The sequence below is a fragment of the Chiloscyllium punctatum genome, chromosome 4, assembly GCF_047496795.1.
Source record: "Chiloscyllium punctatum isolate Juve2018m chromosome 4, sChiPun1.3, whole genome shotgun sequence".
Classification (NCBI taxonomy): Eukaryota; Metazoa; Chordata; class Chondrichthyes; order Orectolobiformes; family Hemiscylliidae; genus Chiloscyllium; species Chiloscyllium punctatum.
The window spans coordinates 29060285-29076151 of NC_092742.1; the positions used below are offsets into that span (position 1 = coordinate 29060285).

General features: G+C 40.1%; 1 protein-coding gene across 2 annotated transcripts in view; it reads left to right on the forward strand.

Moving 5' to 3' along the window:
* LOC140476139 (leucine-rich repeat transmembrane protein FLRT2) overlaps positions 1 to 5431 on the forward strand; it is a 59310-nt gene extending 53879 nt beyond the window's left edge. For both annotated transcript variants that reach the window (XM_072568267.1, XM_072568268.1), the window contains one exon: positions 78 to 5431. In XM_072568267.1, the coding sequence (XP_072424368.1) occupies positions 518 to 2494 (1977 nt within the window). In that variant the 5' untranslated portion in view covers positions 78 to 517 and the 3' untranslated portion in view covers positions 2495 to 5431. The remainder of the gene's footprint in view (positions 1 to 77) is intronic.
* The last annotated feature ends 10436 nt before the right edge of the window (positions 5432 to 15867 follow it).

The following is a 15867-nucleotide window of genomic DNA, read 5'->3' on the forward strand; positions in this document are numbered from 1 at the left end:
TCTGAGAGTACGTGAATCCAAATGAACTATTCATTTATTTCTTGTGTGTGTGTGTTTTTTTTTATCTAATGGAATAGGATTCTAGATGTACAAGGCAAGCTGAGATGACACCCTTTTCTGACTTGGAGCAGCAGTGTGTGATGAAGAGACTCCAGATTTAATAAACCCACCGAAAGCTGCTGGGCTCTGTCTTTGCATTTATATGTGCGCTTTCAAATTGCCAATCTCCAGTGAAAGCAGAATGTGATGTGCTTTAGTTCTCACCACCAAGTGTCCTGGTTTAGATGGAAGAATTTGCAGGTCTCGGCTGTAGTTTACAAATTGCTGCTTCCACTATTAAGTCATAAAACAAAAACGCACACAAGGATTATTCTCACCAAGCACATGTACTGTTTCTGCTCCCAAGTGTTTGGATGAAGCAAATACTGGCTTTACATTCACAGGAGCTGCCTCTGGCATTGTGGATTTTTTAACCGCCTGCTGTTTTACAATTAGAATTCCTTAATTGTTAAGAGTGATGGGAATGTCACAGACCAGAGTCTGTTTCGTGGACTGGATTACTTTATTGCAGTTATGGATTATATTTCTTTTGGGACTGTGCACACAAATAGCTGAGGCGGATTTTTGTCCTTTGGAGTGTCGTTGCGATAAGAAATTTGTTTACTGTAATGACCGTGGCTTGACATCAGTGCCTGCTGGGATACCAGAGGGTGCCGCTATTCTCTACCTCCAAAACAACGTCATCAACAATGCTGGATTTCCTCTTGACTTGCGAAACGTGCTGTCTGTTCAAACGGTATACTTGTACGGCAATGAGCTGGATGAGTTCCCTGTAAACCTACCAAAAAACATGAAGGAGCTCCACTTGCAGGAGAATAATATCCAGACTGTCTCCAGGGAAGCTATTGGCCAGTTGCAGAAACTCGAAAAGCTCCATCTGGATGATAACTCCATCTCAACAGTTGGCATTGAGGATGGCGCTTTTCGAGAAGCCACCAACCTCAAGTTGCTGTTCTTGTCCAGGAACCACCTGAGCAGTGTGCCAATTGGGCTCCCCTTAGGATTGGAAGAGCTCCGGCTGGACGAGAACCGGATCTCCATGGTGCCGGAGCTAGCCTTTCAGAATCTGACCCTTCTTCAGCGCCTAGTCTTGGATGGGAACCTCCTGACTGACGGTGGGATTGCTGAGGGAGCCCTGGAGCAGCTGGTCAAGTTAACTGAACTCTCACTGGTGAGGAATTCTCTCACTGTGCCCCCACCAAACCTTCCAGGTGATCACTTGGTGAAACTGAATTTGCAGGAGAACCAAATCAATGAAATTCCGGTCACTGCCTTCACACAACTGAAACGGCTTGAGAAACTGGATCTCTCCAACAACCAGCTGCGAATGCTGGTGAGAGGAGTTTTTGATGGCATGACCAGTTTGAAACAGATTCTTTTGAGGAATAATCCCTGGTATTGCGACTGCAACATAAAATGGGTGACCAAATGGCTGCAGTCACTTTCGTTTTCTATAAATGTGCGTGGGCTAATGTGTCAGGGTCCAGAAAAGGTCAGAGGAATGGCTATAAGAGACCTGAATATCAACCTGGTATCCTGCCCGACTACCACACCCGCTCCCCACGCCACACCCATCCCTCCTGCCCCCTTGCCATCTGCTGTGGTGACTGTCATTCCCATGACCTACACTGATGCCAACATTTCCATTCTTCCCTTTTCACCGGGGTCAACCGCTCTCGTGCCTCCCGGAGACAAAGAATTCACGGACCCTTTGCCTGTTGGCCAATTGCAACTAACTGTCCAGTTCGTGAATGACACATGCATTCAAATCAGTTGGCTGGCCATCTTCACAGTGACCAAGTACAGAATCACCTGGGTGAAACTGGGCCACAATTTAGTCGGTGGCATTGTGCATGAAAGGATAGTCAGTGGAAATACGGAGCAACTAAGCTTGCTAAATCTGGAGCCGAAATCGACCTACAGGATTTGCATGGTCCTGCTGGACGCCTCAAATAATTTGCAACCAGAGGATGACACAGTTTGTTTGGAAGCCACCACAAAGTCATCATCTTTTAACACAAACATGGCCTCAAGTCCTGAGCAGGCGGCCCAGCAGGACCTGAGCTCCCCTTTACTGTTGGCAGGCCTCATAGGGGGAGCTGTGATCATCGTGCTGGTAGCCCTGCTCAGTGTCTTCTGCTGGCACATGCACAAAAAGGGCAAATACGATTCGCACTCATGGAAGTACAATCGAGGGAGGAGGAAAGATGACTACTGTGAGGCTGGCACAAAAAAGGACAACACAATCCTTGAGATGACTGAGACCAGTTTTCACATAGTCTCGTTAAACAATGAACAAATGCTCAAAGAGGATTTTAGACTGCAGTCAATATACCCTCCAAATGGAGCAATTAACTTTACAGACTGCCACACCAGAAGCAACAGCAGATACTGTACTGGTGGTGCACCAGATTTGGAGCAATGTCATACATGACCGTGCATAATAAAGACCCTGCAGTTATAGGACTTTCTAGAATATATTTGTGAAATATTGTCCAGACGGATTGTGTCTGCCTACTGTGTAATTTATACAGTGTAAAAAAATTGCTATCTTTTTTATTATAAAAAAATAAGTAGCAACAATTTTGTAATGCAGTCAAGTGATTTAAAAAAAAGAGATTAAGCTGTATAGTTGTTGCTGTACAATCAAGGCCTATGTTCATAAATGATTTTTTTTAAAAAATATGGCGGCATTTAATGATGTAGTTTCACAGTTGGGGTTTAAAACATCTTCTGAACAGTTACACTGGCACCTAATTTAAAAACTAACACATACTGACAGTCGGTCTGATCTGCCCAGGCCGTCCCTCCACCATGTTTCTCACTTTTCTGTCTTAATACTATTTGTCCCTCATTGTAGCATTGACTCCCCCTTCATCGGTACTTTGTCCCTCAGTATGGCCAGATTGATTTGTGAGCCTAAACTTGACTGCAAGCTAGCAGTTTCGGAGGATAATCCACTCAAACCCCAAATCCATCTACTTTCCAGCCAGGAGAGCATTGCATTGCAGTCAGGAGTGGAATCTATCGATGATTTTCTGTTCTCTTATCCCCATCACCCAACCCAATCAGTAGCCGTTTGTGACCAGTTTTAGCACCTTATTAATTAGCCGTGACCAACTAACTCAGCTCAGATAGAAGTTGGTCTTCAGGACTGAAAACCACACCACACATCTAATGACCTATTTCAGAAGATAAGCCTGATGCTTCAATTGGGTGTTTGCTATTTTCAGTATAACAGATGAACAGTATAATTTGATTGGCTTTTCATAGAGTCTTCTCAACACTCCAGTTAAGCTCTGATCTTTCTTTTTATTCAGTGCCGTGATTAGGTTTCTTCCAACAATTAGGTCAATTAAATTTATTCAATTCAAAATCTATGATAGTCAATATTTAATACATTTGAAAAGTATGATAGTTTCATAATAATGAGGTCAGAATAGATGTAGAATTTGTTGCAATATCATCTTATAGTTATAGCGCATTTGTTGAAGGATATTCTCAAACAACAAAAAACTAAGTAATTCAAAGGGTGCTTATTTATTATTGTTGACTTGTCAAAATTTATTTGCTTTTGAGACAAAAAGTTTTCAGAGACATTTTAGTTAATGGGATTATGGCCCAGCACTACCAAGTCATGGTAACTGAAGAATTAGGAGGGCAACTCACTCACCAATTCAGTACATGTGAAGCTAATCATCCAGGAAGAATAAGTGTGTCATAAAATCTCATGAATTGATCAGCATTACATTAGAGTTCTCACAGGTAATATGAAGCATCTACATCTCCATTCAAAAGCGAGGTGTCATAGATTCAAACTCAGTGGCAGAAGGATTAGAGTGGATGTGAGGAAAAGATTTTATACAGATGGTGGTAAATATTTGCTGCCTGAGTTGGTGGTGGAGGCAGAGATCCTAAACTCTTTTGAAAAGTAACTGTATCTGTACATTAAATGCTCTAAGTTGCAAGGCTATGAGCTGTATGCAGGAAGATGGGACTGAAAAAAGGCAGCAGGGTTTCCTTGGGTCGACAGAGGCAAGGTGGGCCACATGGACCCCGTCTGTGCTGTATCATTTCAATGGTTCTGAATGAAAGCTATTTGTTACATTTTGTACTCATTGTACAAATGAATGGGCTACAACTGGGGCATCCAATTATTTTTTAATAATCAGGTGTCCAATTAATTGTTGGAACAGTTGTTTAACTCTTTAGTTATGGTTTAAAAAACATGGTGTCATTTCTTAGTTTAGTGTGCAGATGCCATCTGTAACAGAAGTGCATTGCTGTCGTACCAAACAAATTTTACCCATTCACATTGGCCACTTTGCAACTAAAAACTTTCCTATTCTATACTCGGGGTGTTTATTTCTTCCTTCCATCTCTGTCTGTCTCCCTGTGCCTTCCATGCCCCAAGAAATATGGCTTCTTTCCTAAGTCCCCTGTCTCCTGCCAGCTCGGCTGAGTTGGCAGCCTGAAGGGAGGGTATAAACTCCACCATCAGGAGTGGAGGTCAGGAACTCGCCATGCATAAGCACAAACTCAATCATGTACCATTCCGTGGTGTCACGACCAGACCTCCGACACTTGGGGCTATGTGCCACAATATCTTGTTTAGTTGACGAAAAGGACAGCTTGTTAGCTGAAGAACTGTGACTTCATTTTAATATTAAGAGCACTGCATCAACAGTATTCTATACAATGTCTGAATGATAACAGTATTTTGTCCAATTTCTGTCAGTGTTGGTAGGTAAATTATCTTGGGTATACTGATAATGAAAGCTTAGGAGTTAGAAATTCACTTAAATTTCTGATGATTATACATTTAATTAATTTAATTTGATTAATCCACATAACGCTGACCCCACTACGATGTTCATTCTTTGCATCTTCCACTTAGAAACAGACAGTTCTGAAACTGAGCCAGTTTTGAGAATAAGCAATACTGGTAAACAGACATCACACTATGGTGAACGGAATAGTAACAGAAATCCAGAATCTTTTTTTATTAAGAAAATGCCTAGAGGAAGAATGCTTAAAAATGTATTAAAATCAATTACTACTTTTGTAATACAGATGTCAGAACATGTTTGTGCAAATTATTGTGTCAAAATATTTTGGTTTAACCTTTTTTATGTTCCAAATTTTCCATAGTGCAAGGAACCAAAGTTCATTAGCTTGCACCCTTTTGGTGTATCATGTATGTGCCTTGAATTTAAATCATAATGTTCAGTCCTTGAAATCTCCTCATTCCTCCACCCTATTATTTTGCAGAGAATGTATGAGTACATGAAAGAAACAAAGCTTTTGTGAAAAAAAATAAACAGCTATGAAAGTTGAATATTCAAAAATAAAGTCATGTGAATCATCTTAATTTCAGGTAAAGATAACTCTGTGACTTTTATGTTTGTGCAGTCTTGGAAATCTTCTCTTTGGTTCTGAGTTGTTACAGAAGCAACAAGTATCCCTTTTGTGACATAATGACCACTTTTTACCATTTTAAAGTCTTCTAGAAAATAGACTAAAATGATTGATTTTTTTTAAAAAGTGAGATCAAATAGATTTTGTAGTAATTTGAAGAAAAATAGTGACCAAGCAATTTGTGGAACAGCATATGATGTGATTACAAATTCCCCTTTTAAAATACAAAATAATGTGATCATTTATTAAATTGGTTAGTGATATCTGATACAGTGCAACACATTCCTTTCGATCCAACATGCCAAGGATCTGTTGCCACTATTGACAATTGGTTAACCCTTAGTTTCTAATGGATCATTGCACTGCAAGCTTTTTTTTACACAGCTGCTTCAGAGCCAATGTTGTAATAAAAAAAACCTTTGAAAATATTTTTTCTACTGCAAAATAGATTAAAAGGACACTTTTTTAGTAGGGTGGAAAAGACCCATTTCTGAACCTTAGGGAGTTGAAGGGATCAAGGTCACTTGTGCTCAGTTTTACTGTTTAGCCTTATCTAGAGCAGAAGATCTCATGTTGAGAATTCGACAGTACATTTTATGTTTTGTGTATATTTTTGTCTTGTCAAGGTGGGAGAAAAAAATCTTACGCTTTATATATAAAATGGCTACTTGATGTAACTTATAATAATGCACAAATATACTTGTTATACTGACAGGTTGCAGAATCCAGAGATACTCTGTACCTCACTTGCATATTCCTTACTTTCGACAAATTCTCTGTATTTCTAAAAGATTGTTTGAAGGATGTCCATAACCAAAATACAAAATAAAGTATGGTCACAACATACGCAGTGCTGGCATTAGAACAGCTTTATGTTATTTGGAATAAATGCAAGACACAGAATGGGTCAGGCTTGTGAATTTTTGCTTGCATCCTAACCTAACAATTCGAATGCCTCCACAAATTTTATGCAGTTGAGGCAGCAAGTCTTACTTTGTTGTAGCTGTAATGATTCACAGGGATGGAGAATGCTGCAATGCTAAAGGACATTTTCCCTATAAAAGAGATGCAGTGTAAGTCAAGACTGATAAAAGGTTTTAGTTTGGGCTTTTTAACTATCAAAGGAAAGTCCCTAATATTTGAGTATTATCCAAAGGCAGAGGATTGAGTTGTTACTTGTGCTCATCTATAGACTCGTACATTTTTATATTCTGGCCCCCAAAATCTATCATGAGTACAGTGTTTAATTGCTGCCCTGCTGAGCTGGGACTGCCAAGAGAGAATGCCTGTTCATTCCCATTACTGGAAGCAGGGAAGAGTGATAAGACTTACTCAACACCGCCTTCAACACCGTTCCCACCATCCAAGCTTACTTTAGAAGGACAGGCATAAACCAAATTTTCATCTCCAGTGTAAAGTTCCCCTTCAATCCCCCAGAAAGACAAACTTGTAACTTTTGGAAAGCAACAAAGGGCGGGAAAAGACTGCACCCTTTCAATGCTGAAATGAAACATACCTTCCTGGAATGTTCACCTGGAAATCCCAAATATTTTGTTTTTGACCACAACAGCTACCTTTTTTGTTTCAACCACTATTGAAATATGATACAATATAAAAGAGGATATCACTGAAAAATTGCATAACAATGTAAAATAATATTGAACTTCACAGTGTGTTGGGATCTATTGAATGGGATTTTATAAAGGGATTCAGATTCCTCCATAAATCCAAAAAAATCACTTAAGACACGTTAAAGCTCAGACTGGATCATCTTTAATAATACAGAACACAACGGATTTTTTGTTACCATTTCTCCCAAGAATTTCTCAGTGCACTGAAAATTGTGAAAGTGGAGACATGAATACATTTGTAAGTTCTTATTTAAGAACTTTTATTTTCTCTTATTTATATCTCAAAGGGCACACACACTTTCTTGTTTTTTTACTATATTCGTCTCAGGTTTAATTACCAAAATTTCTTCTCCAGTGTAAGGTTCCCCTTCATTCCCCCAGAAAGACAAACTTGTAACTTTTGGAAGGCAACAAAGGGCGGGAAAAGACTGCACCCTTTCAACGCTAAAGTGAAACATATCTTCCTGGAATCACCACTGGTATTTAACAGAATTGTTTTTAACTGATATTCTTAAATATTAGCTCTATTCATTTCAGGATGCTTGGAGGTCCAGGGCACAGAGAAAGGTCCTTCAGCCCATCAAGCCAGTGCTAGTCAAAAACTAGTACCTGATTATTCTAATTTCACTTCTAGCTCTTGGCCTTGTGTGCCTTGGCATTGCAAGTGTACTTCTAAATACTTTTTAAATGTATGGGAGTTTCTGCCTCCACCATTCCCACAGCAGTCCCAGATTCCTGCTACCATCTGGGTGTAAAACATTCCTCACACCCCCTCGAAACCTCCTGGCCCTTACCTTAAATCTAAAGTAAGGTCACTGAAATAGTTCCATCCTGTCTATATATGCCCCACCATGGTTTTATACACCTTAAATCATATTCTGTCTCAGTCTCCTCTACTCCAAAGAAAACAACCACATTCTACCCAATCTGTCTTCATAACTGAACCTTCTAGCCCAGGTAATATCCTGACAAATCTCCTCTGTTCCCTCTCCAGTGCAATGCCATGACCCCTAAATTATGAATTCCAGAACTGCACAAAATATTCTTGCTGTGGTTTAACCAATATTTTTATTCAGTTCTGCCATAATCTCCCAACTTTTAAACTATATAACTTGGCTAATAAAGGCAAGTATCCATAAGCCTTCTTAACCACTTTATCTTCTTGTTCTACTCTCTTCAGATAGCTGAACATGCCTTGTGATCCTCGGTGCTCCCCATTCATCAAGTATTCTCTTGCGTTGTTTGTCCTGCCCATTACCTCACATTTACCCATTTAACACTGATCAACCTATCTGACTCTCCCATCTTCTTGATCTAAGGTTGGCCTCCCCATTGTTATCACCCTGCCAATTTCTTTATTTGCTACAAACTTACTGAACAACCCTCTGAGCTTCAAGTGTGGATCATTTATAAGTACTGAAACATGCAAAGGCCCCAACACTTATCCTTACCCAGATTGATTTTCACAACTGGTGATTGTTCCCTACTGGTCACTCTTCATGTTGAAAGCTTTAACAGTATGTCCTGGCAGAATACATTCCCAAAGTCATTCCCATCCTGGTCCATATCACATTCTCATAGTTTCAATACAGGGTAGTAGCCAACAATTAAACATGGGAAGTCTCCAGTGTTTGAAACCATCTGTCCCTGAACAAGTGGCACTAATATCAATAGTAGAATCTCCACTGTAAGACAATGGTAGCCCTTTCTCCACACTGTAGAATACATTCACCTGTGAGTTATGTTGTGGAAGTAGAAAAGTTGATATGAATGCATCAAGTCCTGTTGCAGTCTATCTCTTTCCATTTCTACAACACTTTTCATGATAGCAGGATCTCCTGGAGCATGTTATAGCCAAACTGAAAGCCAATTTGTGCACAAAAAGACCACATTACCAAAAAAGATCATGGCTGAGTGATTTGTTTTAAGGAAGCTCTGTGACTCAGTGATAGCATCCCCAGTTCTGGGCCAGAAGCTGCAATTCCAATTCCTACACTAAGATATTTGGCCATGGAGGGTTTGTTTGTAATGTGGTCAAACAGATTGATTATCAGCCTGTAAATACACATCCTAATGGCTGGCTCAGTAAGAGTGGGAGAGTTTCCTGGACACACAGCTATCTTGCAATCACAAAAAACTGCCAAGCTTTGCCCATCAGTATGGATCAATCCAATAGAAGCCCATGGCTCAAACCTCAGAAGCAAGTTTGGGAGAAATGATGGACAGGGAATTGCTTGTAGATTTATTGGTTGAGGCCAGCAAGGACAGCATCCTGTTCTTCTTTAAAAAGGATCTTTTTATGTTCATCTGTATGAGCAAATGTAGATGAAGCTTGCTTTTAAAATCTCATCCAGCAAGTGTCTGAGAGCAGAATTTCCTCAAGAATCAATTACGAGTTTAGTCAGTTTAGGTTTTTGTGTTCAAGTTACATGAACTTACAAGTTTCTGACTCAGAGGCAAGAATGTTGCCAAATCAGACAAGGTTGTTATTATAAAAATGCTTCACCTCCACTCCCTACTTCTCTGTACAACACTGCTCCTTTTGAACTTTAACTTCAATTTCATTGATGACTTACTGAATTATGTGCACATTCCTGTTATGAAAAGGTATTTATAGGGTTAACATTAAAAGATAATTTTTACTGGTTGGCAAACTGCCAATAAGGATATGGGGACCAAGAATTGTTATGACAAAGAGAAAGCTTGAAAAGATTATTGTCCAAAGGCTTGTTACAACAGAGCCAAGAACATCACCTAAAATCAAAGTTGATTACTAGTCAAAAAGGCTGTAAACTTGTAGAGTGAAAGGGCAGAGAAATGGGATGCAAATAGATGTAAAAAATCATGGAATTATTGCAGTATAAAAGGAGGCCATTTGTCCCATCATACCTACCTAGTTCAATTACCAAGCACCAATCTCCTTCCTCTTCCCCATATCTCTGCACGTCATTTTTGTCCAATCATCACCCAATTCCCTTATGAATACTTTAATTGAATCTACCTCTGCACATTTCCAGGCAGTGTGTTTCATATCCTGACTGTTCGCTGTGTGGAAAAAAGCTTTTTTCTCACATTACTCTTGCTTTGTTTGCACATCATCTTAAATCTATACCCTCTCATTCTTTTCTTTGCAAGCCGGAACAGCTTTCTGCTTATCTATTCTGTCCAGCCTAGTCATGATCTAGAAATATCAATCAAATCTCCTCTCAGCTGCCTTCTCACCAATGAGGTTTTTTTCAGTCTATCCTCATAACTGATAAAAGGAATTTAAATTTGCATGACAATGCAAAGCTCATCACAGTCAATGAGATACTTTCAAAGTGAAGTCCCTGCTGAAAATTAGTCAAAAATGACCCCCAAATTTGGATATATCAAGCCCCCATAAAGAACAATTAGATAAATGATCAATGTTTGAGTGAGAGTTATGGAGAAAAAAAACACTGGCCAGGTTACTGGTGACGTGCATCTGCTCTTTGTTAAACATTACTGTATTAACTTTTGCATTCATCTAAGACATGAGATAGGTGCCCAGTTGAATGTTCCTTTAAACTGTCTCTCAGCACTGTATTTAAGTTTCATTCAAGGATAAATCCTGGTATTTATAGCTTAATACGGTGACCACCAGGATGTGTGGGTTTGGGGGGAGAGTGATCTTCAGAAAGCCCACCCACAATCCTGACAGTTTTCCTCCATCAAACTATAAGGTCACCCTTCAGCCTCCAATGTTCCAGGGGCAACATCCCCTGGCAACATCCTTGTAAATCTTTTCTGAATCCTTTGAAGTTTCACAACAACCTTCTTATAGCGGGGAGACCAGAATTGCACACAGTATTCCAAAAGTGGCCTAACTGATGTCCTGAGCCTCATTCCTGATGATGGCCTTATGCCTGAAATGCCCATTCTCCTGCTCCTTGGATGCTGCTGACCTGCTGTGCTTTCCCAGCACCACACTCTCAACAATGTCCTATACAGTCGCAACATGACATCTCAGCTCCTATACTCAATGCACTGACCAATAAAGCAAATGTACGATCTGTCTTCTTCACTATCCTGTCTACTTGTCACTCCACCTTCAAGAAACTATGAGCCTGCACTCCAAGGTCTCTTTGTTCAGCGACACTCCCCAGTACTCTACGATTAAATGTATAAGTCCTGCAACACCTTACCTATTGTATGTAAGTTAGGGTTAATTTTGAAGACCTTTCATATCTTCTTTCAGATTGAAGAAATTAATGGACTTTAACCAAACTTCTTTGAACGCATTAATTTTTGATTAAATCCAATTATATTCTTATTCATTCAGATGCTGTGGGCAATTTTGGATGGATCAGCGTTTGTTGCTCATATTTAGTTACCCTTGAGCTGTCTTCTGGAATTGCTGAGATTCAGTTGGTGTAGATGCACTCGCAACATTGTCAGGAAGACATTAAATGTTAACTCAGCTTTCTTCCCAGGGGTGCTGCTAGATCTGCTTTGTTTCAGACTTCCAGCAGCCTTAGTTTGTTGTTTTACTCCCTGATGTTTACAGGATTTGGCTCCATATTGTCATAGGTGCCAGAGATATGGCAACCAGAAGCTGACATGTCCATCACAATCCTTTTAGTAACTCCTGGTACTGCCCGCATGACACACCTGAATGGGTGAGCAGTGCATCTACCAGATAAAAACAAGGTAAAAACAATGACTGCAGATGCTGGAAACCAGATTCTGGATTAGTGGTTCTGGAACTCCCCCTCCCACTCTGCCGAGGACATGGAGGTCCTGGGCCTCCTTCACTGCAGCTCCCTCACCACCAGACGCCTAGAGGAAGAACACCTCATCTTCCGCCTCGGAACACTTCAACCCCAGGGCATCAATGTGGACTTCAACAGTTTCCTCATTTCCCCTTCCCCCACCTCACTCTAGTTCCAAACTTCCAGCTCAGCACTGTCCCCATGACTTGTCCAGACTTGTCCTACCTGCCTATCTCCTTTTCCACCTATCCACTCCACCCTCTCCTCCCTGACCTATCACCTTCATCCCCTCCCCCACTCACCTATTGTACTCTATGCTACTTTCTCCCCACCCCCACCCTCCTCTAGCTTATCTCTCCACACTTCAGGCTCTCTGCCTTTATTCCTGATGAAGGGCTTTTGCTCGAAATGTTGATTTCGCTGCTCCTTGGATGCTGCCTGAACTGCTGTGCTCTCCCAGCGCCACTAATCCAGAATCCAGTGCATCTACCAGAAGCAAACCAAGTGAGTAGACCATCATCCAGTGTGAATTTGATCCCTACCCTTCATCACCAATCTTTCTCCTGTTGTTAAAGCCTTCCTGAGATTGCTCTGGAAATTGCTGTGGACTGGGCGTGCACACCCTGTAAGAAGAGCATGTTCATGCCAGCTACGCACACTGCTGTGTCTCCTGTGAGCCTGTAGCTCGTTAGTAGCACACCATGCTGGGCTGCTCACTGTAACCATGAGCAGGCAGTACAAAGTTGTCTGCCTCAATGGAGCTGGGTGCTCGGTAATGACTTATCACATAATACCTGCACTCAGAAGGAGGGCTGATTAAAACCTTTCTCCACACAGCCTTCAACAAATAAAGTTAAGAACCAGTTTGTTGTCATTCAGCAGTGAAATGTACAATTTGAATCAAATGAAGTATACATACCTGACAAAGAGGTTTGCATTTTCTGAATATACCTAATCCTATAATAAGAATAACACTCTTCATTTTTGACTTGTCTAGATGTTCATTAAGAAATGATTCAGATTTTAAATTGGATCAAATATTTTGTCTTCCATAATCAATAGTACTTTAAACAAAAGAACTAAGGCCAATTGTCTCTCAAAATATCAATAAGCTACATGCTCTCTCAAATATGTACTTTGTTTTCATTCTTGCCTTGTTTTTTTGTCTCGTGTTAGATTTTAATTTGTGAAAAAGCCACACACTACCTTCAGGTATAGAAAAATTAACAATTTTGTTCCCTTACAACAGCTAAAAAACAAAATGTACTTTCATTTTCTTTCATTGTTTCTGAGGCTTTGATTGAAAATGAATGAAAATTAATTATTGGAGAAATTCAGCAGTTCTGGCCAGCAGCTGCAGTTCAATATGACTGTCTTTCAGAACTGCAAACCCAAGATGTAAATTCTGCTTTATTTTCTGCAGTTGCTGAGTTTCTTCAGCATTTTTATTTCAGTTTTCCAGCATCACATTTTGTATTTACAAAGTTTTGTTTGTAGTATTTCTTAATACAGTGCCATTTCCCATATCATCTGTGTCATTTGACATGGACATCATTTTGCATAATCTAAGTATTGTATTACAATATATAAGTGTTTCAATATCTCATTCACTATATATATTGATGTCCCATTCTTTAAGAAGGTGCTGTAAAGAATTTGGGATCCATCAATATAAGGAAAAGCAGCTCAAATACACTATAATTTTACTATAATTCATCTTAACAGCAAATGGCTCCAAAGAATACTGACAGTGTTTTTATTCCACCCTGGTTAAAAAGTTCGCACTTTAATTAAACAATCGAATTTGGAGGGCAGACTTTATTGGTATTGCCTTTAAAGACTGGACTGCTCTTTCTGCCAGACTATTGGGCAATGGATGGTATAGAGCTGTCCTCATATGATGAATGTCATTCAACTTGAGGAAGTATCCAAATTCCCTGCTGGTAATTGACCGCCCGTTGTCTGTGACCACCACTTCTGGAGTCCGTGTATTACAAAAGGTGCTTGCAGCTTTTCTGTCCTCATCCCCGTGTATGAAAAGTGAACTCTATGCATGTCCAACCACTTTCACTAAGTGTCCACAATGATTAAGAACATCGAGTCCATGAAAGGACCTGCATATTCAACGTGTGATTGAGTTCAAATTTAACCCTGCCATTTCTGTGAATGGAGTGGTGGGTGGGGAGCTGCCAGTCATAATTTTTGTCCTTGTTAGCACTCTGGGCACTGACCCACCAACATGGCTATGTCTGTATCCAGTCCTGGCCACCAGTCACAACTTCTTGCCAACATCTTTTTTGGAATCTGGTTTCCAGCATCTGCAGTCATTGTTCTTACCTTTTTAACCACCCTGTCTAGATATGACATAAACTTCAAAGATTTATGTACCTACGCGCTGGGTCCCTCTGTTCTACAACATTACCCAAGGCCCTACCATTAATTATGTAAGCCCTACCCTTGTTTATTGTACCAAAATGCAATACCTCGCATTTATCCAGATAGAACTCCATCTGCAATTTTTCAGCCCATTGTAATCTCTTTGTAATCTTAGAAAACCTTCTTTACCGTCCCCGTATGGCACCAATTTTGGTGTCGTCCGCTAACTTACTAACCATGTCTTCTATATTCTCATATAAATCATTTATATAAATGACAAACAAAAGAGGACTCAGGACTGATCCCTGTGGAACACCGCTGGTCACAGGCCTCCAGTCCGAACAACAACCCTCCACTATGACTTTCTGTCTCCTACCATTAAGCCAATTATGTATCCATTTGGCAAGCTCATCCTGGATCCCATTAGACTGAACGTTACTGCTATGCAGAACCTTGTCAGAGGCTTTAGTAAAATCCAAAGAAACAACTCAACTGCACTGCCATCATCAACCTTTTTGGTAGCTTCCTTAAAAAACTTAATCAAGTTTGTGAGACACAATTTTCCTTGCACAAAACCATGCTGACTGTCCCTAATCAATTTTTGCCTCTTAAAATGTTCATAAATCCTATCTTTTATGATCATCTCTAGCAATTTACCTTTGAACGAAGTTAGACTCATAGGTCTTTAGTTCCCTGTTTTTTCCTGATAACCTTTTTTAAAAAGGGTAATACTTCTGCAAGGGATCTCACAATTTCCTACCTTACTTCCCACAATGTTCTGGGATATATTAGATTAGATCCTATTACTAATTATTCAAAGTAACAGTGACAATAAAATCTACTTGAATTACATCTTATTGGCTTCTACATAGTGGGCGGCACGGTGGCACAGTGGTTAGCACTGCTGCCTCACAGCGCTAGAGACCAGGGTTCAATTCCCGCCTCAGGTAACTGACTGTGTGGAGTTTGCACATTCTCCCTGCGCCTGCGTGGGTTTCCTCCGGGTGCTCCGGTTTCCTCCCACAGTCCAAAGATGTGCAGGTCAGGTGAATTGGCCATGCTAAATTGCCCGTAGTGTTAGGGGTATGGGTGGGTTGCGCTTCGGCGGGGCGGTATGGACTTGTTGGGCCGAAGGGCCTGTTTCCACACTGTAAGTAATCTAATCTAATACAGTTCAAGTAACTTTGTTGGGTGAAGGGATTGGGGTGTGTGGGGAAATGTCTCAATGTGAATAAGTATTTAATACAGTTCTTTGAGTTTCATTTGTAACATTCAATTGACTCTATTCAATCTTCAGCTGCTACTACTATTGCAATACAATTCTTTTAAAAAATCTACAGAGTTTTATCTTTAAGATCAAACCCAAAATCATAACAAATAGTTCACTCAGTTACATTAGATGATGCACAATAGTAAATCTTCGAAGGAAAGCAGAGTTCAGCAATATAGCTCATTTCATATACATTGAAAATATTTAAAGTTGATAAATGAGTGGTACATAATGTCAATCAGTGGTGTCCCTTGGCTAAAGAATCGATTGTTTATCAAATTTAACCAAAGTTGTGAAACATATCATCATCCATGAGGTAAATATCAAACAAAGCTTTAAAACAATGTTGCTAAGGCTTACGGTGTAAATCTTGCATGTA